Source organism: Triticum urartu, chromosome 2A (genome assembly GCF_056163025.1).
Source record: "Triticum urartu cultivar PI428250 chromosome 2A, HENAU_Tu73, whole genome shotgun sequence".
NCBI classification, from domain to species: domain Eukaryota; kingdom Viridiplantae; phylum Streptophyta; class Magnoliopsida; order Poales; family Poaceae; genus Triticum; species Triticum urartu.
The window spans coordinates 471,528,881-471,549,358 of NC_141874.1; the positions used below are offsets into that span (position 1 = coordinate 471,528,881).

At 46.5% G+C, this 20,478-nt stretch overlaps 1 protein-coding gene and 1 pseudogene across 1 annotated transcript; both read left to right on the forward strand.

Moving 5' to 3' along the window:
* The first annotated feature begins 10,319 nt into the window (after positions 1-10,319).
* On the forward strand, positions 10,320-11,556 carry LOC147985508 (uncharacterized; annotated as a pseudogene).
* A 534-nt stretch (positions 11,557-12,090) lies between these two features.
* On the forward strand, positions 12,091-16,680 carry LOC125537680 (putative serine/threonine-protein kinase PBL7). Its single transcript, XM_048701002.2, has 5 exons — positions 12,091-12,485; positions 13,083-13,282; positions 13,661-13,850; positions 15,133-15,524; positions 15,929-16,680. Exons 1-5 carry the CDS (start codon positions 12,305-12,307, stop codon positions 16,394-16,396), a joined length of 1,431 nt encoding a protein of 476 aa, XP_048556959.1. The 5' UTR covers positions 12,091-12,304; the 3' UTR covers positions 16,397-16,680.
* The last annotated feature ends 3,798 nt before the right edge of the window (positions 16,681-20,478 follow it).

The window sequence follows — 20,478 nt, forward strand, 5'->3', positions numbered from 1 at the left end:
CCTCAAAGTTTGCACCAAAAGCACATGAGGGCTTTATGCTTGGATATGGAAAGGATTCGCACTCCTACAGAGTCTTCAACCTCTTTCATTACAAAGTTGTTGAAACAGTGGATGTGCGGTTCGATGAGACAAATGGTTCACAAAGAGAGCAACTACCAAATGTGCTAGATGAAGTTCCAGCTAGTGAATCAATCAAGCTTATGGGAACTGGAGAGATTATACCTTCTGAAGCTCATCCTGAAGAAGAAATTATCATCTCAGCACCTGATCAACATGAAGACAATGCTCAGCCTGAAGACATTCCTCCCAACAACAACACAGATCAGCAAGAGCAAAGTCTTCGCCCTGTACATCCTCGTGTTGCCAATGAAGTGCAGATTGATAGAATAATTGACAGCATCAATGCACCTGGTCCACTCACTCGTTCAAGGGCAACTCAGCTAGCAAATTTCTGTGGGCACTTCGCATTCGTCTCAATATCAGAATCCAAGAAAGTTAAAGAAGCCTTCATGGAACCTGAATGGATTCAAGCTATGCAAGAAGAGCTTCAACAGTTTGAGCTGAATAATGTATGGGAACTGGTTAAGCGTCCTGATCCACGGAAGCACAACATAATAGGCACCAAATGGATATACCGCAACAAACAAGATGAGCATGGTCAAGTTGTCAGAAACAAAGCTCGTCTCGTTGCTCAAGGATATACTCAAGTGGAGGGTATTGACTTCGATGAAACATTTGCTCCTGTGGCTAGGCTTGAAGTCATACGCATACTGCTGGCCTATGCAAATCATCATAACATACTTCTATATCAAATAAATGTGAGAAGTGCCTTTCTCAATGGAAAGATTGAAGAAGAAGTGTATGTTGCACAACCGCCTGGCTTTGAAAATCCAAAACATCCTGACATGGTATACAAGCTCAACAAGGCACTGTATGGCCTCAAACAAGCCCCTAGGGCCTGGTATGACACACTCAAATACTTCCTGAAGAGCAAAGGCTTCATACCTGGTTCCCTGGATCCCACTCTTTTCACGAAGACATATGATGGTGAACTATTTGTGTGCCAAATATATGTGGATGACATTATCTTCGGCTACACCAATCAGAAGTACAGTGAAGAGTTTGGATATATGATGCAAGAGCAATATCAGATGTCCATGATGGGGGAGCTGAAGTTCTTCCTTGGTCTTCAAATACGACAACAACGCAATGGCATCTTCATATCTCAAGACAAGTATCTCAAAGATTGCCTGAAGAAGTTCGGTATGCAAGACTGCAAAGGCTTCACAACACCAATGCCAGCCAAACATCATCTAGGTCCTGACGACAATGGTAAAGAGTTCGATCAAAAGGTATACCGCTCCATGATTGGTTCTTTGCTTTATTTATGTGCATCTAGGCCAGATATTATGCTTAGTGTTTGCATGTGTGCTCGATTTCAAGCGGCACCAAAGGAGTCGCATCACTTAGCTGTGAAGCGAATTCTTCGATATTTGGCTCACACCCCAACTCTAGGATTATGGTATCCAAAGGGCTCAGAGTTTGACTTGGTTGGATTTTCGGATGCTGATTATGCTAGTGACAAAGTTGATCGCAAGTCTACATCAGGCACATGTCACTTTCTGGGACGATCACTTGTATGTTGGTCTTCAAAGAAGCAGAACTATGTATCTCTCTCCACTGCTGAATCTGAATACATTGCTGCTGGATCTTGCTGCGCTCAGCTTCTGTGGATGAAGCAAACACTCAAGGACTATGGCATTCATCTGAAGCAAGTGCCACTTTACTGCGACAACGAAAGCGGCATCAAGATTGCCAACAACCCAGTTCAGCACTCAAAGACAAAGCACATTGAAATTCGTCATCACTTTCTCAGAGATCATGTTGTGAAGGAAGACATTGATATCATACACGTCAACACTGAAGAACAATAGGCAGATATCTTCACCAAGCCCTTGGATGAGAAGAGATTTTGCAAGTTGCGGTGTGAGCTAAATATCCTGGAATCCTCAAATGTCCTGTGATCAGGCACACATCCTAACACTTATGCATATGATGACTTAGATGTGCAATGCACAAAGTAAAGTATATCTTCAATCAATGAAGACATACATTCTAAGTGTGAATACATTAATGTGGAATTTGACTTCGGAGCGCCACGATAATTGTGCGCCGTGTCTGGGTCTAATACTTCCTATACGGTGGGTAACGCCACCACCAAACGTTCTATTTTAAAGTGTTTCACTCATGGCGTTACCTTGCAATATCTTCACATTTGGTTTGGCTTCAAACTTAACATGTCTTCATGATTATCTTCACTACATTGATTATATAGATATATACATACTAGTGTTCTGTCCTCTACAACATTCACTTATAGCTATGTCTTTTTGGTTGAATCTTTTGAACTAAGTGAATGTGATCGGACCCTGATCTCTCTATGCTTTCTATCTCAAATTCTATCTCTCCAAGTCATATGCATTCTATTGAAACTGTCGAATGTCTTCACTGCGTCCTTGTCAGCAGAAGATATAGAGACAACCATAAAGTCCGTTTTCAATGCTCATTCCTCCACATAAAATCCGGAGAAGTAGGAACGACCGCCCGATAATCAAGGCGTGCGTGGGACGTGGAACAAACCCCAAACTTCCGCAAACAGGCCACGCGTTCCTCAGATGCGAATCGCCAGGGGCACCTGTGTAATAGCACAGTGCCGCCCCTGTGCCTATAAATTCACACTTACCGCGGTCATTATCTCCTTCTTCCACCCTCGCACGAACCCTAGCGCCACCGCTAGCTCTCGACGATGCCGGCGACGAAGCGCTTCGCTGCCGCAACCTCTCCGACGCCGTCCTCACGCCGACCGCGGACATCGTTCTCTCCGCCGTCGCCGTAGGTGTCTTCCGTCGCCAAGTTAGGGCACGGAGGACTGAACTGCTCGGCATCATCTCCCACTTCCATCTAGCAATTTCAAGTGTGGTAAATAAAACTTCTTTTTACAGCCTCTTTTGATCTCAAGGTTCTGTCACTTTCTATCATAAAAAGTTTATCTTCACACAAGTTAGATCTCTCAATCTGCATCTCATAACATGCCTAGTATATTCACTTGTGCTTCATGAAGTAGTTAGATTCCTCACTTGTACTGATCTGTGGGTTCGTACAAATCTGGAACCAACTTCTTATCTATGAGTGAATGTCTTCGCACGATGAGGTCAATGTCTTCTAAACTGATTAATCTTCAAAACCTTCTGAGAATGCATATGACCTCTTCCCCTTCCCTCGCACCTTAATGCTGTCACAGGTACATGTCCGTGGGAGAACCCTTCGGTTCTCATAGTCTGCATTCATTTGCAGAATTCCTACAGCATCACATAAACTCTCCTGAAGCCAGTTCCTATTGGTCCAGCAAAAGAAAGCCTTTGAAGCCTTTGAAAATTTTGAAGCCTTTCAAGTTAAAGTTTATGGCTTCAGAAGCAGCAGCAAGGAAGGGGGGCAGACAGAGACGTGAAGGAACTTCCAAAGATCTGCCTGAAGACCTGGCAGAAATGTATAAAACAGACCCTGAAGAGAATTATGGGCAGCGCAAGACTCGAATCCAATGGATTCGACGCTATTGGGCTGAACAATGGTTCAAATACCGCTTCGTCACCCAAGAGTATGCTGAGAAAAGTGCCATCAAGAAACCGTGGGGGGACATCATTTACAAGAATCTCATACCCAGGACCAGAGATGAAGCCATTGCTCAAGGCTTCTACCCATGCATGGTCCGAGGACCACAGCCTGATGATGCACATCCGTCGTCACTACTCTGGTGTCGTGACGACAATCTGTTCAAGCGCAACTTCTAGTTTGCCCAACAATCAGCGAAGCAGAACAAGAAGAAATTTGGGTTAGACTTCAACCCTGGTCCCTCCGCACCAAGGGCAGATGGCACACGCGACGCCGAACCCAATATCATCGGTCCGTTTGCCAACCTTGAAGGCCTCATCACCCACATCCTAGTCCAAGGGACTGCCGTGAATGACCCTCCAGCTGACTCTGAGTCTGATGAAGCTCCTGCTGTACCGAAGCCAAAGCAATCAAAGAAGCCAAAAGCTTCAAAGCCGACCCCTTCCTCAAAAATCTCAAGGGCGAAGCCATTGACAACTGCACCTCCTGAGGACAGTGTGCAGTCTGAAGACGTATCCCGCGTCTCCAAGCCCCAGAAGGCCAAAGTGCCTCAGCCACACACCGGCAAAGAGCTCACAGCTGCTGCCATCCTGCGCAGCGAAGCCATAGATCTGTCAAGTGATGAAGATCTTGGAGATGACGCTCTAAAGCGAGCTCATCAGCATTGGTCATCCTCTGACGCCAATTGCACAAGATGCGTCATGGGCGGATCGCCCTCAAGAGGAAGAAGACTTTGAGGCCCAGCCCACTCCAACCCCACAAGCATCGTCTGCGTTCCGCAGGCTTCGCAAAGGTCCAAGGCCTCAAGTCTATGCTGAAGACATTCCGGCTGCATCAGCCGAAGAAAATGAAGAAGTACCACAAGATCCCACTCTCCCGCTACACCAAGAAGCAGTTCTCCAGGAGAACGTGCTTGTGACTGACCCTCTAGCTAGTCAAGCGGAGGCTGAAAATGTTGAGGCTGCCACAACCAACACTGAAGCCAATGTGGAGCCCTCCCCACCAAAAGCTTCAGCAGACAGCGAAGCTACTGAACCAGACACTTCTGTTCCCGAGTCTTCTGCAGGTCCTCAATTTGATTACCATGTTGAGCACAGGCCTCATGTACAGAAGCCACTCCCAAGGCTGCCAAGGTTCCCAGGTCCTGCATCAGCACCTGGCTCCTTTGACATCAATAGCTTCAAGGCAGACAATACGTTTTTCAACAGCTCCAAGAACCCCTATTCAAGGGAACGGATTTCATCAGATAGGTTCTGGAGCTATCCTCAGCGCAGCTACTATTCATGCATCCTATACAACCAAGGTCGCATCTTCCCGCACAAGCACCTTGATGTTGAAGCCATTGCTGGTCTGCCCTGCTTAGAGGAAGCGCTGAATTGCTTCAAGCAAGTGGGTCTGCTGCAGTTTATAACTGATGAAGAGCACTGGAATGAAGAGCTTCTGTTGCAATTCTATGCCACCCTACACATCAAGGGATACAACAGAGTTCCGAAGACTTGGGCCCTGGAGTGGATGACCGGCAACGTCCATCACGAAGCCAATGCATTCGATATCATTGAGCTCACCGGCCTGCCCACTCCTGGCGAACTCTTCGAGGAAGGTTGTCCACTTCACACTGAAGCTCTTGAGAGCATATTCCAGAGGCCTGAACCAAATATGAGTCAGATGCTCTCCATGATGAAGCCACTGCCTCTCGATGCTACTTATCCAACAGAGTTCTTCGTTGAAGACTTTGAGTACCTGCCCAGAACAATCTATCACATTATCCGGCGGACTCTCTGGCCTATTAAAGGGCACTCTCCAAATGCCAAGATTGAGGGTGCAATGAAGACTCTGATATTCTGTATCCTTCATGGCAAATGCTTCAACGCACAGGATTTCTTCATACGCCAACTCGCTGCATCAGGCTCAAATCTCTTTGGTTTAAAGTTCTATGCTCCTTGGGTAATGAGACTGATCAAGCTTCACTCTGCGATCTCATATCAGCCCTCAGCCCGCAACCATCGGATCTTCTTGCCAGATGTGGATACCTCTGTTAAAGCTATATATCCTGAGCCTACCAAGCAACCGTTGAGTCTTCAGAATGCAGAACACCAGAGCTTCACTCAGAACGATGAAGGTGTTGAAGCCATCTCCAGGGTGTATCCTTTGGCTGGCACTACACGTGCGCCACACCCTGCTTCAACTGAAGCCACTGATAGTGCAACTGCTTCAAGACCCAAGAAGATCGCTCGTGTTCTCAATGACCGAGAACTTCTTGTGGCCCTTCATCAAAAATAAGATAGGCATCACGACTGGCTAAAGCATTAGATGAAAAGCCTCTTGGTGGATGTTAATCGTCTTCGAAATCTTGCCACCAAGAATGCTTTCGTCACTCATGAAACCTGTCGTCGTACATGGAAAGGGCTCTCAATGATGTGTGCTGAAGCTGAACTTGAAGAGGATGGCTTCACTGAGCGCTTCAAGTTTGACACCACACCTCCTAGAAGGGCTGTGATGCGCAACACACCATCACTTGAAGACTCTGAGTTTTCTTCATCTGCTGCCATAGTCACTGCCAGAATCATTGATGAAGAAGACGATGCTACATCACCGCTACCTGCTTCAGCACCTCCCAGCTCTTCTGCACCGCCAAGCACCTCCAACGACCCTGCTGCTCCTGAGAACGAGTAGACACTCTATGTCTTCAAACCTTTTTGGTCCTTGCTAACAAAAGGGGGAGAAGCATATGGGTTGATAGTCTTCAAGCGGGTCCATATGGGCGGGTGCCTTATGTTTTGCTATATTTTGCTTCATGCTTACAACTCTCGTTTTTGCTTCATTTGGTTTCTTGAGTTGTAACACTAAAACTCGATGGTCGTCTGCTACTTGTTTGCCACCCTGTTGTGCAAAGATAAATTCCGCATGTGCGATGATAAATTCCGCACTTATCTCATTCCGCAGACGTCCATTTTCCATTATGCATGTCATTATCTTCATATACTTTCACATGCATAGTGGATTGTCATCATAAGCTGAAGTGGATCTCCACAAGTACAACCTGCCATGTGCATTTGCATTCCAGAAGCAAATTAACTTATATGCACATCTTCAGGGGGAGCCCTTGCAAGTTATGAAGACAATTCCTTATCCTTTACAATTTCACAGACTATATTCTCCGTTGAAAACTTCAACTAGTTTGTCATCAATCACCAAAAAGGGGGAGATTGTAAGTGCATCTAGTGCCACCCCTAGTTGGTTTTGGAGTATTGACGACAAACCTAGTTGAGGGACTAATGTGTTTGTGAGAATTGCAGGATAACACAGGTAGAAGTCCCTCATTGATTCGGTTTTACTACCAGAGATGACCCCTAAAAATGTATGAAGACATTGAAGCCAATGGTGGTATATGAAGATATTCACATTGAAGACTATGATAAAAGAAGACACGTTATGAAGCCTATGGAGCTCGAAGACTTAGATCTTTCGTAGTTCTTTTTCTTTTGTGTTGAGTCATAGGAACCACCGTACTGTTAAGTGGGGTCCAGGAGAACCAGTCAGAATGACTGAAGTGATGCCTAAACCAAAAACCTATGTCTTCGAGTGAAGACAATGAGAGAGAATCTTGTCCAGAGCCGGACAAGTCAGCTTTGCTTGTAGCCCAAGTAAAGTTGCCATGAGAGTTTGAAATCTGACCGTTGCGACACGTGTCAGTTCCTTAGTGACCCAGGGTCATTTCGGACAAATCAGGTCGGGTTGCCAAGTGGCTATAAATAGCCCACCCCCTACAACCATAAACGGTTGGCTGCTCAGATTTCAGTGCACGGCTTTTGTCGTTTGAGAGCAACCCACCTCGAAGCCTTTGAGAGAAAATTCCTAGCGAGGAGAAAAGCCCTAACCACCCAGAGCCAGAGAACATTGGGCATCACTTAAGTCTTCTTGTTTGTGTGATCTAAAGACTTATTACACTTGAGGACTGTGAATCCTCCAGACGGTTAGGCGTCGCGTTCAGAGCATCCAAGAGACATTGTGGATTGCCAGTGAACGAAGTCTGTGAAGATTTGGGAGTCTACCTTGAAGACTTACCAGAGTGATTGGGCGAGGACTATGTGACCTTAGCTCAAGGAGAATAAGGTGAGGACTTGGTGTCCTGAGCTGCGTGTTCAGGACTGGGTGTCCGGGACTATGTGTCCTAAGGTTTAAATACCTAGCCGCTCCAACCAGACGTACAGTTGTCACAGCAACTGGAACTGGTCCAACACATCATTGTCTTCAACGAGTCACTGGTTTCATCTTCACTTCTTTTTTCTTACTGTTACTCATTGTGAAGCCATTGCTTGCTTGCTCTATCTTTTGTCTTCACAACGTGAATGTATGATCTGTTTGGCTTCATAACTTCTTCCCACCTGATCCTTATTACACTGTAACTGTTTGTCATTGCGCTTTCACTTTATTGAATACTTGACCATGGCTGGCCTAGTGTAATCTAACTTCCGCTGCATAGTAATAGGCATAATCTTCTCTGTTTGTCTTCATAACTCCCACGTTTTGAAGACTTTCATAAAAATCGCCTATTCACCCCCCTCTAGTCGATATAACGCACTTTCAATTGGTATTTTTTGTGAGTATTAATTAAAATCAAGGGGTATTTTTCTTGCAAGAATTAATTAAAATCATGGGGCATTCATGTAAAAAAAACATAGCTCACATCGCGTCTCCAGCGCCTGCAACCACTAACATGTGACTCAGTGACAGGCTGGCATGCCACGCGGGCACTCAATACGGCGGCATACGTCCAGAGGCACCGTATTTGAACGCCTAGACAAGTTACGACACCATTTTTGTGTATTTTTCAAGTTTAGGCACCAAACTGACTACGCCGGACACGTTAGGACACCTGTAGTGTATTTAAATCTATCTAAAAGCACATATGATTCATATCTATGCCACACACTAGGACTTACTGTATCATCACACTTCTACCATCATAATGTGATGGTCGTCACATTTCAGTTACGAAAGTTTATGCACACAAGTATGTTGAGATTTTTATTCTTCTTTACCATTGTATGGCGTTCCACACTTGCTTGCAATTGCAACAAAAAACAATGTCAGATCTAAAAAAATGCATACCACATGATAATTCCTTCTCGTAAAGGTAAACTAGAAAATGGCTCAATGGTGACACCATAGGTTCTATGCGTCACTCTAGTGCGTACTACTATCTTCACTCCATCTTTCTCTAACTTTTCATATCCTTGATTACATAATTTGACAACTCTCATGCTAGCGCCTTATGAAAGCGCAAAAGTGAAACTAAATTCATCTGTGGTCATATTAAAAACACTATAAGATCACAATCCCGTAATCTCCATGGAAAAACAACGATAATCACAAGATAATTCCCCCTAAAACTAAAAAAACACGAATGATGAAATCCTATATCTAAGTGGCACATTTGTTCACCTTCTCTTCATCTCAATTTATTCAATATGACATAATCCAACCACTCAGTATGATATGGCCTTTCAATTGTATACACGTCAAGAAAGTATAATCCTAAAGTTAGGGTCTCTCACATCACAAATAGTCATAGAAGAAACATTGCAGAGCCACTCAAATGAAGACCCATAGTAGAATCACAATTCTACCATCACAGTGTAATGGGTATCGCGTTTCAGTTAGTAAAGTTTAAGCACAAAATAATGTTAAATTTTATTCTTCCTTGGTATTATATGGCATTTCATACTTGCTTGCAATTGCAATGGAAAATGCTATCATGTATCCGGCAATGCACACCGTATGATAATTTAATTCATGCCACATGATAGTTCTTTCTCATAAAGGTAAACTAGAATCATATATGCTTCCTAGAAAAATAGAAAATGACTCAACCGTTACACCACAGTTTCTATGCGTCACTCTAGTGATGCCGTTATCTTCACACCATCTTTCTCTACCTTTTATATCCCTGACTGCAAAATCTGACAACCTTTTTCTTTGCGAGAACAAAATCCAACAACCATGCGTTATTCACGTGGAAAAGTGAATTTGGATTTATTTCAGGCCATTGCAAAAACACTGTAAGATCACAAAGTCATAACAAACACTCGAAAGAAAAACAACAACAAAGGTCACAAAAACAATTAAGTAAAATGATGAAAGCACCCTGTCTTAATGTTTTTAAGATAGTATAATCTGACAATTTATATGCTCAAACCTTTCAGTTGTATGCGCATTCTGAATGTAAACCAAATTTAAATTCTCTCACCCTCAATAACTATCGTCGCAGAAACACTATAGCGCCACTCAAATAAAGACCCACATGATATTTATCTTAACTTTGATCCTTTAGAGCATCTCCAGCCGCGTCCTCAAGAGACTTTCCCCAGGCGTTTTCTTAGCGTTGGCGGGCGAAAATCGGCTCAGTCACGTCCCCATGAATTCGTTTTTTGTCGGGTTGGGCCGAAATAACAGTCGGCGCACCCGAGCCGAACCCGGCGCGCTGGGGGCGCCTGGGGGCGTCGGCACAAGCGAAAAGAGGCGTGGGGCCGCTCTGTCGGCAAGAGGAGGGCCTTTTCCCGCCGTTTCTTCCCGCTTTCCCCCCGGCTTCCTTCTCATTCTCTCCATTCCTCCCGCCAATCTCCCTCCTCCTCCCCTCGTCGGACGCCATGCCGCCGAAGAAATACGTGATCCCCGCGCCGCGACGGCTGCGACCGTCGCCGCCGCCCAGCCGAAGTAGTGGAAGCCGAGGGCGTCGCCGTCCAAGCCACCGGGCATATCCAACGCCGTCTGGAGGGCGGAAGTCCAGCGTCGGGAGGCTGTCACCACCGACCGGCGGAACAGGGCCAATGCCAAGAAGGCCAGGGACAACGCGACGCTCGCGGCTGCGGCCGAACAAGCCGAGGCGGCTCACGTGGGGATGACGAATCCTCCCAGGGGCCACGCCCAGTACGCGCCCTGAAGCTAGCAAAGCGCCGGTTCTCCGGCCGGCTTCTCGTCGTCGCCGCAACCCTGGGGATGCACGCCGTCGTCGGGCTACGCCGACGGGGACGCGCACGGTGGGTTCAACCCCAACATCACCTTCCCCCATGGTCACCCGGCCCAGCGCACGCCCTCGCCCGTCTTCGCCGGCGTGCAGTACCCTCCATACAACTACTCACCACCGGCCTACGCGTCGTCCCCGACGCCCCCTCTCTGCCGTGGCGCGCTGCCCTTCTCACAAGCTTCCGCATCGCACCTTGGCGACACTGATGCGACCGAGGCCGACATGGACGACATCATCACGGCAGGCTCGGCCGCCGCCGCCGCGTCCCCCGGGTTCACTACCCAGGACGAGATGATTGGCCTCGATGGCGACATGGACAGCGAGCTCGAGTACGACGAGGAGGAGCCGGACGAGCAGGAGGACAAGGACGAGGAGCCGGCGCCGATTCCGCCGAAGAGACGCAAGAAGAAGGGGGCGGTCAGGACCGGTGAGCCACGCATCAAGTGGTTGTCTAAGGAGCAGGATGTCTCGCCAAAGCGTGGAAAGTCGTCTGCCTCGACCCGATCACCGGCAGGAACCAGAGCATCGACACGTATTGGAAGCGCATCAATGCCGAGTTCGACAAGCGCAAACTCGTTGACCCCGACTTCAAAGGCGTCTTCATGCAGCGCGGGTCGAAGGCAATGGCGAACCGTTGGGGGCTCATCCAGTCGGCGTGCAACAAATGGCATGGGATCGTCGAGAAGATCGCGGCTCGCCCGGAGAGTGGCGCCAGCGTTGAGGATCAGGTATGGCACGCCGCTGCCCCACTTCTTCTCGCCATGAGCCCCCGCCAACTGTTTGTTCCTCGGCGTAGCTGCTGCACATGTTCACCATGTATCGCCAGGACAGTTGGGGGCTCATCCAAGCCCGAGCCATGATGCCTCCACGATGCCCAGCAGCACAGAAGCCCGCCGACGCCGCCCATCACCGAAGTAGGCCCGACACCGCCAAGCCCGCGCACGCCAACTCCGCTGACGCCGGAGGCCGACCTCGCCGTGTGAAGCGTTGCACGCACGTCCTTTCTTTTTTGTATGTCGAACTTTTCATACAATCGCCGAACTGATGATTGCCGAACTGGGCCGATGTGATCGACGGGCTTGTGGCATCTTTTGTGAGCGGGAATGTCCATGTTTGAATTTGCCACGGTTTGGGAGGCGTTGCCTCGGGACGTGGCTGTGAGCTAGGTTGTCTCCAGTGATCAATCTAACGCCGGTTCGCCCCCAGACCGTTCTTTTTCGGCGTCCTAGGGAGCCGAACGGGACTGGAGATGCTCTTATGGAAAAGAGGCAACCAAGATAGATCACACGGAAAAGGAAAAAAAAAGTGAAAATGACAGTGAGGTCCTAACCTCCCATAGACCATGGTTACCCGTTTCTTACCAACCCCAGTCCCGAGGGCCGCCTGTTAAGACGCAGCGGCGCAAAACGGCAGCAGCCAAAGGCAAGGCCGAAACCGCGTCGGCTCACGGAGTCCACCACCAGTCTCCTCCCCTCCTCCTCCTCCTACCCCCGCCTCCAAGGCCCCTCCGCCCGCCCGCCGACCTGGTCCGCTGGTCCGGGGTGCTCTGTCCGGCACGAATCCAGCGGCGCTTGTTGCGGAATGCGGGGAGTTCATTGGTGAGCCGCTATGGGTTGCTTCCCGTGCTTCGATTCGGGCTCCGACGGGGAGCTGCTCTACCCCAAGCAGGGCGGCGGAGGCGGCGGAAATGGCACGGGCGGACGGACTGTGTCCGCGGCATCGTCCTCCGGCGTCGGCGCCCGCGAGGAGAGACCCATGGTCCCGCCGCGCGTCGAGAAGCTCCCCGCAGGTGCGTGCGTCTCTCCGATCGGCCTTCTGGTCGATTGATGGGAGTAGGATCGGATCCGTTGATGGTTTGATGCTCTCTGTTAATCTCTTCTCCCCTTTTCCTCCACCGGCACGGCGGCACCACGGGCCGGAGTGGAGGGGAAGAGACGCTCGGCTTCAGGACTTGTAGATTCGTGTAAGATAGTAATCGTTTCGTTAGAGCAGCCTGGCCTTGCGCGGAATAATAGCTCAGATCTGGATCTTGTGGCGATCTTTTCGTCGACTTTGCGTGACCGTGGGGGCTGAGCTGTGGAAGAAGTGCCTCATGAGGGTTTGATGCTCTTTGTTGGTCTTTTCTCGCTGGACTCTAGAATCTAATGGCTGGTGACGGTGGACAAGGTGATCCTGGTGAATGGGATTGAGGGAAAAGACGGGAATAAAGTGTGGTTAGTAATCCCCTAAGATATTTCTGATAGTGGGTACAAATATCTTACCTACTAGGCTGGTTTCCGCGATTTATCGTATGACAACTCATTCAATTAGGAGTAGAATGCTTATTTGGGTTGGTGCCTTCATCGTGATTGTATCTTCATCTGCATGACGATGTGAATATGTGCAGGGGCTGAGAAGGCAAGGGCAAAAGGCAATGCCGGAATGAAGGAGCTTTCAGATCTCAGGGATGCCAATGGCAATGTCCTCTCTGCGCAGACATTCACCTTCCGCCAGCTTACAGCTGCCACGAGGAACTTCAGGGAGGAATGCTTCATTGGGGAGGGAGGGTTCGGACGTGTTTACAAGGGCCGTCTTGATGGAGGCCAGGTAACTTGTTTTGTTGGCAAAGCTAGGTCTTAATTTTTGTTTCCGTCTTTCTTGTTTCTTGATGTTAGAGTAGTACCGAGGTTACTTGGTTGTATCAAAGGTGCCATTGATTCGTCTAGGACATCCAAGAAAACCAGTGTTTGCACATGATCAGTGGATGCCCACATGCAAGAAAAGTCCATGTTCACTTATAGGCATGGCAGATTCAATTTCTGCCGGCCTTGGCTGCTCGACTGTCCGTAGGCCCTTTGTTAATTGAGCAAGATGAAGCACATGAAACAATTAATGCTTGCCATCTGAATGAAGTATTTTATGTCCTAAAGCATGAGACGGGGCCTAACACATGCAAAGCTGAAATGTTTGAAGCACCTGTTGCAGGTTGTTGCTATAAAGCAGCTCAATAGGGATGGAAACCAAGGAAACAAAGAATTTCTGGTGGAGGTCCTCATGCTCAGTTTGCTGCATCATCAAAACCTTGTTAATTTGGTTGGTTATTGCGCTGATGGAGAGCAACGCCTTCTGGTGTATGAGTATATGCCCCTTGGATCATTGGAAGACCATCTCCATGGTAAGACTGTTTGTTGCTTTCTATATTGGCGTTGTGCAGACTGCAGAGCAATGCCTTTTGAGCCTCCATTCATGTTTTTGTGCGGCTACTGTGCACATATGTGATACTGGTTGTTTCTCACATGTTTGGTTCAGTACAGGTTGTCAATCTGCTATTCTGTCTGCCCCCATCTGTCCATGATTGTTTTATTGTTGCTCCATGTGCATGATTCTTTTCTTGATTGTGAGACATTTTGCTCTGCCAAGTCCTTTTGTCCATGCAGCGGTACATAACATGCACAGTATCCAGTAGGTTTCTCTGATTGACCTTGCTGGCTCCATCTTTATCTGTTACCTAATTATAGTTGGGTGAACATCCTGTATTTGTATGTATGTTTGTTAGCATGGTGGTATAACTTAATCTACTACTTACTTGGTCATGTCAACCGCTTGAGACATGGCTGCTGCATATTTTATATTCTGGGAAATATATGAAGAGTGCAAATTAGGTAATTTGACTCTATTAGTGATCTGTGGTGAGTGTGGTCAAATATTGGATGTCTTCCATGTGTATGTGGTTTAATATCGATGATACATTCATACGGTCATACCCCGTGTGTACTTTTAGTGCAAGATATAATTTATTTTCGTAAGGCAGGAAAGAAGTTGATATTCAAATACTGAACTTCATTTAGGTTCATTTTGCTACCAAGCTCACCGAAGTGAATAAAGCAATCACTGTGACGGTAGAATTGCTAGATGTGCCGGTTAATTTGATTATTTAAACAAGGGGTCATGTAAATTATTGTCTTGAAGAATGTAGTTGGGGACCAGAGAATAGACCAGCTACTAGCTAAGTCAGATGTGCCAATAATTGGAACCTAGCATGAAAACATATTGCTGACATAACAGTAAGTAACCCTGTTCCAGATGACTCGGTTTTTCTGGGCTGTGCTGTTGTCAATGTTGTGCACAGAAAGTACATTACTGAACTATATCAGTTGAGCTCAGATCTAGCTATGCAACTGTGCAGTAGGAACATTTTCTTTTGAACCATGTGGATGTCTTCCCGATTCGTATCTTCATGGGCCAATGTTTTTCTTTTTGTGGTATTCATGGGTCAATTTTTGGGATAGGAATGCATAGTCCTTTAATTCGCTAGTGCTGCAAATGCAACTTCGTTACTTCAGAAACTCCATGCAAAAAAAAGAACATTTGTATAACTATTACGTTCAATCTTGCTCCAAGCAACTCTGCGTATTTCACTTTTGGCTAAATTAACTTCTGTGTAACACTTGATGCAGATCTCCCTCCTGATAAGGAACCGTTGGACTGGAACACTAGGATGAAAATTGCAGCTGGTGCTGCTAAAGGGCTGGAATACCTCCATGACAAGGCACAACCACCAGTTATATATAGAGACTTCAAGTCATCAAATATTCTATTGGGTGATGATTTCCATCCAAAGCTGTCAGACTTTGGTCTCGCTAAATTGGGTCCTGTTGGTGACAAGTCTCATGTCTCTACACGTGTGATGGGAACATACGGCTATTGTGCTCCAGAATATGCTATGACAGGGCAACTTACAGTCAAGTCAGATGTCTATAGCTTTGGAGTGGTGTTGCTTGAGTTGATTACTGGCCGGAAGGCCATTGACAGCACCAGACCTCATGGGGAACAAAACCTCGTGTCGTGGGTATGCTATGTTAAAATTGTTCATAATCAATTGTTGCTATTTCCTACTCATTCTATCAGATTATCTATCCATATATCACTTGTTGATAGTCAGATATCAGTTTCTCTTATATATTTGCTGGGTAACTGGATATTTAATTATGATGGGAAGTTGGGAAATAAATGTGGGGGTATATTTAGAAGCTATTAAGGACCTTTTTTCAAGTAAAAATTAGTATGATAGAAGCATGATTATGACAATGCTTATCCACAATCGCTTATGGATACAAGTAGTAGAAAGTATGTTGGGAGCAGGCCACAGTTTGCAAGTAGCAGTAGAAATATTAGTCCTTTGTGCAATGCTTATGATTTTCCATGTGTCATGGAATTAATTGTGTAGTAATGGCATTCTTTATACATTGCCAGGCACGCCCTCTTTTCAATGACAGGCGGAAGCTCCCAAAGATGGCTGATCCAGGGCTGCAGGGACGATATCCCATGCGTGGGCTCTACCAAGCCCTCGCTGTGGCGTCAATGTGTATTCAGTCAGAGGCTGCTTCGCGACCACTTATCGCTGATGTTGTGACTGCTCTTTCCTACCTGGCGTCCCAAATTTATGATCCTAATGCGATCCATGCCTCGAAAAAGGCAGGTGGCGACCAGCGAAGTAGGGTTTCTGATAGTGGAAGGACGCTCCTGAAGAATGATGAGGCAGGCAGCTCTGGACACAAGTCGGATCGGGATGATTCCCCCAGGGAGCCTCCACCGGGTATCCTTAATGACAGGGAGAGGATGGTGGCTGAGGCGAAGATGTGGGGTGCGAACCTGCGGGAGAAGACGCGTGCTGCTGCCAATGCACAGGGGAGCCTTGATTCTCCAACTGAAACCGGATAGTGGCAGTCGTCAACCTGTGGCCTTGTGTTTTCTCTCTGTCGACTGTGCTTGCTTTCGATTGGCGGGGAAAGATGAATTGGGTGCTTTCCGGTGGTGTTAGATGTGTACATTTATAGGGGCAAAACAAAAACAAAACAAAACAAGAGGAGAATTGGGTGGCTTTGTACTGGATATGGTCGTACCTGTAAATTCTCGGAAAATTTTGCGACGATGGAGAACAAATCTGAACTCGTGTCTGTTGTCCCTGTTCCTCTTTCTTTGTTTGTATAATTTGCATTGCTTTATGTTTTTTCTTAGTTATTATAGGATTTGCACTGGTTGCGGGCTTGCATCCTGATTCTTCTAGCCTTTGGATCGCTGGATTGGATGGCTCAACAGGTTTCACCAGGTTTTTTGTGTTTGCTAGGTACTAGTAGTGCTCGGTTCCTCTTTAGCTAAAGTGGAGGCCCTTGACAATATATAATTTTACTACGGCTAGTGTTTATTTGATCGTTTGTTGATGCGAGGGGCCCTACCAATCCGTAACTTTCTAGCACGTGTTGTTTTTGTTACTTGACTAGTAAGATGCTCGTGCTACGTTACGGATAACACAAGATTAGATGGATTTAAGTTATAGTCAGAGGCCGTATATTGCCACGGACAATAAAATATGTACGGAGATATTGATCGAAGCAATGCTATGTTGTTGATAGGTACACATGGAGCACGATCCAAAGAACATATATGCTATAGCTTGAGCGCACATGCATAAATGGTTCCATGAGAAATAATTATGAAGTAGAAGTGTTTTACTGAATGCTTTGCCAAATATGCGTAGGAAAAATGAATCAATATACAACGCCACCATGAAGAGAAGAAATATTCCAGACACAACTCACACAGCTAGTTCCACTTAATTAGTTACATAACTTAGGCATCTATCAGGCCATGGAATCATTTGTCAAGCATAGTATACCCTTCGTTTTAGTTGTCTGCTCAAAACATATGTGCCAACAATATGAATCCTGGAGTTTTCGCTTCCTGTTATCTATGTGATCAGGAAGAAGACAATGTGGAACATCTACTCATCCAATGCGTTTACTCAAGACAGGTATGGCACACGGCCTTGTCCAGTGTAAGGATTGCGCCAACACTAACACCGGTGGCGAATGATAACTTGGAATCGTGGTGGGGTAGCACCCATAAGCTGATTCGCAAGGAGAACCGTAGAGCTTTCGATAGCCTGGTGATTCTGGTGTGTTGGCGAAGCAACGAAATGCTCGAGTCTTCCATCCGAAGACTCCGTCTATCTCCGCCTCTATATTAGTGTCTAGGATTCTTGATGAGCTGCGCATGTGGGCGACAGCGGGAGGGTGGGGAGTTGAAAATATTGTGTGAGGAGTTAACATAGTGTGTGGAATTGGAGTTGGCCATAGCCTCAGTCGGCTTGTGACTGGTGGCTATGCTTGTAACTCTCTTGTACATTTCTTTCACTCTTCTATAAAGTTAAGGTACGCAATTTGCGTACTCTCGAAAAAAAAGTTTTCGCTTCATCTATTTGGTCACCTAAAAGGACATAAGATCAGACAATCACTACTGCATACATAATTGTCTCTGTTATATTCAGACAAAGGAAAAAGAATGTGCCTATTCAGGATTGGTAGTACATTTAAACAAAGCAAGAAAATGAGCAGCACCGGCAGTATATTTTCACTAAGCAAAGAAACAAGATATACATGAGTGAATAGCAAAAAACCACTATATTACAGGCTAGGGTTACCAAAAACTAGCACTTTTCTTAATTTCCTAAAATGCTACCACAATTTTGGTTCGCTGTTCCAAAAAAACCAAATCGCTATGTGATTAAATTTTAAACATTTTTATGACAACTGGGCCCACCAATAAGAAAATCGTTTCTTTGACCGTTGCCTTCCACGTGGGGCCCATATGTCAGCTTCAACCCTGCTCTTTGGAACCATTTTCCCTCTGCCTCATTTCAGCGAGCAGCTTGTGTGCGTGCAGCTCACCCAGGACAGAAGCGGCCGCCGTCGGGGAGCTATGCGTGCAGTTCTCCCAGGACAGTGATACGTCTCCAACGTATCTATAATTTTTGATTGTTCCATGCTATTAAAGTATCATTCTTGAATGTTTTATACTCATTTACTAGCAACTTTATATCATTTTTTGGACTAACCTATTGACATAGTGCCCAGTGTCAGGTGCTTTTTTTTGCTTGATTTTTACTTTGCAGAATATCAATACCAAACAGAGTCCAAATGCCATGAAACTTTTTGAAGAATTTTTTCTGCCCAGAAGACACCCAGGAGGCCCAAGAAGTGCACCAGAGGGGTCCCATGGGGCCCACTAGGCACCAGGGCGCCCCAGGCCCCCCAGGCGCGGCCTGGTGGGTAGTAGAGCCCACAGGCACCCCCCTCCACTGACCTCTGCCTCTATAAATACTCTAAAATCCCAAAAATCCTAGGGGAGTCGACGAAACACAATTCCATCCGCCATAAGTTCCAGAACCACGAGATCCAATCTATAGGCCTTTTTCGGCACTGCCGGAGGGGGCTACGATCATCGAGGGGTTATTCATCATCACCGTTGCCCTTCTGATGATGCGTGAGTAGTATACCACAAACCTACGGGTCCGTAGGTAGTAGCTAGATGATTTCTTCTCTCTCTTTTTGATCTTCAATACGATGTTCTCCTTGATGTTCTTGGAGATCTATTTGATGTAATTGAAGGAAATATGCCCAGAGGCAATAATAAAGTTGTTATTTTATATTTCCTTACTCATGATAAAGGTTTATTATTCATGCTAGAATTGTATTGATCGGAAACTTAAATACATGCGTGAATACATAAACAAATAACGTGTCCCTAGTGAGCCTCTACTAGACTAGCTCGTTGATCAAAGATGGTTAAAGTTTCCTAACCATAGACATGTGTTGTCATTTGATAACGGGATGAGATCATTAGGAGAATGATGTGACGGACAAGACCCATCCGTTAGCTTAGCATATTGATCATTCAGTTTATTGTTATTGCTTTCTTCATGTCAAATACATATTTCTTCGACTATGAGATTATGCAACTCCCGGATACCGGAGGAATGCCTTGTGTGCTATCAAATGTCACGACATAACTATGTGATTATAAAGATGCTCTACAGGTATCTCCGAAGGTGTTTGTTGAGTTGGCATAGATCAAGATTATGATTTGTCACTCCGAGTATCGGAGAGGTATCTCTGGGCCCTCTCGGTAATACACATCATAAGCTTACGAGCAAATGGCTAAGGAGTTAGTCACGAGGTGATGTATTACGGAACGAGTAAAGAGACTTGCCGGTAATGAGATTGAACTAGGTATGAAGATACCGACGATCGAATCTCGGGCAAGTAACATACCCATGGACAAAGGGAATTACGTATGTTGTCATAACGGTTCGACCGATAAAGATTTTTGTAGAATATGTAGGAGCCAATATGGGCATCCAGGTTCCGCTATTGGTTATTGACCGGAGAGGTGTCTCGGTCATGTCTACATAGTTCTCGAACCCGTAGGGTCCGCACGCCTAACGTTTGTTGACGATATAGTGTTATATGAGTTATATGAGGTGACCGAATGTTGTTCGGAGTCTCGGATGAGATCACAGACATGACGAGGAGTCTCGAAATGGTCGATAGGTAAATATTGATATATAGGACGATGGTATTTGGACACCAGAAGTGTTTCGGGACGTACCGGGAAGAAATCGGGTCACCGGAAGGGGTTCCGGACACCCCCGGCATGTATATGGGCTTAATGCGCCAAGGGAGGAACAGACCAGCCCACAGGGGGCTGGTGCGTACCTTTCCCTAGACAAATAGCCCTAGGGAAGGAAAAGGGGAAGGGCTAGCCCCTCCTGCCTTTCCCTCTCATGGGAGAAAGGAAGGGGGGCACCCTTCCCTGCCTTTCCCTCGCTCCTATACATGGCAGGGGGCGCCACCTTGGGAGAGACCCCAAGTAGGACTCCTCCTACTTGGGCGCCCCCCTTGGCTGCACCTCCGGGATGAAGCTGCCCGGGCCAACCTTACATGTCCACGCACATGAGACCGGTT

Bases quoted from the DNA above. Each gene is read 5' to 3' on its own strand.
- LOC125537680 (XM_048701002.2), top strand. From the start codon at position 12,305: ATGGGTTGCTTCCCGTGCTTCGATTCGGGCTCCGACGGGGAGCTGCTC. The intron at 13,283-13,660 runs GTAACTTGTTTT...CACCTGTTGCAG, and splicing joins GCCGTCTTGATGGAGGCCAG to GTTGTTGCTATAAAGCAGCT. The intron at 15,525-15,928 runs GTATGCTATGTT...ATACATTGCCAG, and splicing joins AACAAAACCTCGTGTCGTGG to GCACGCCCTCTTTTCAATGA.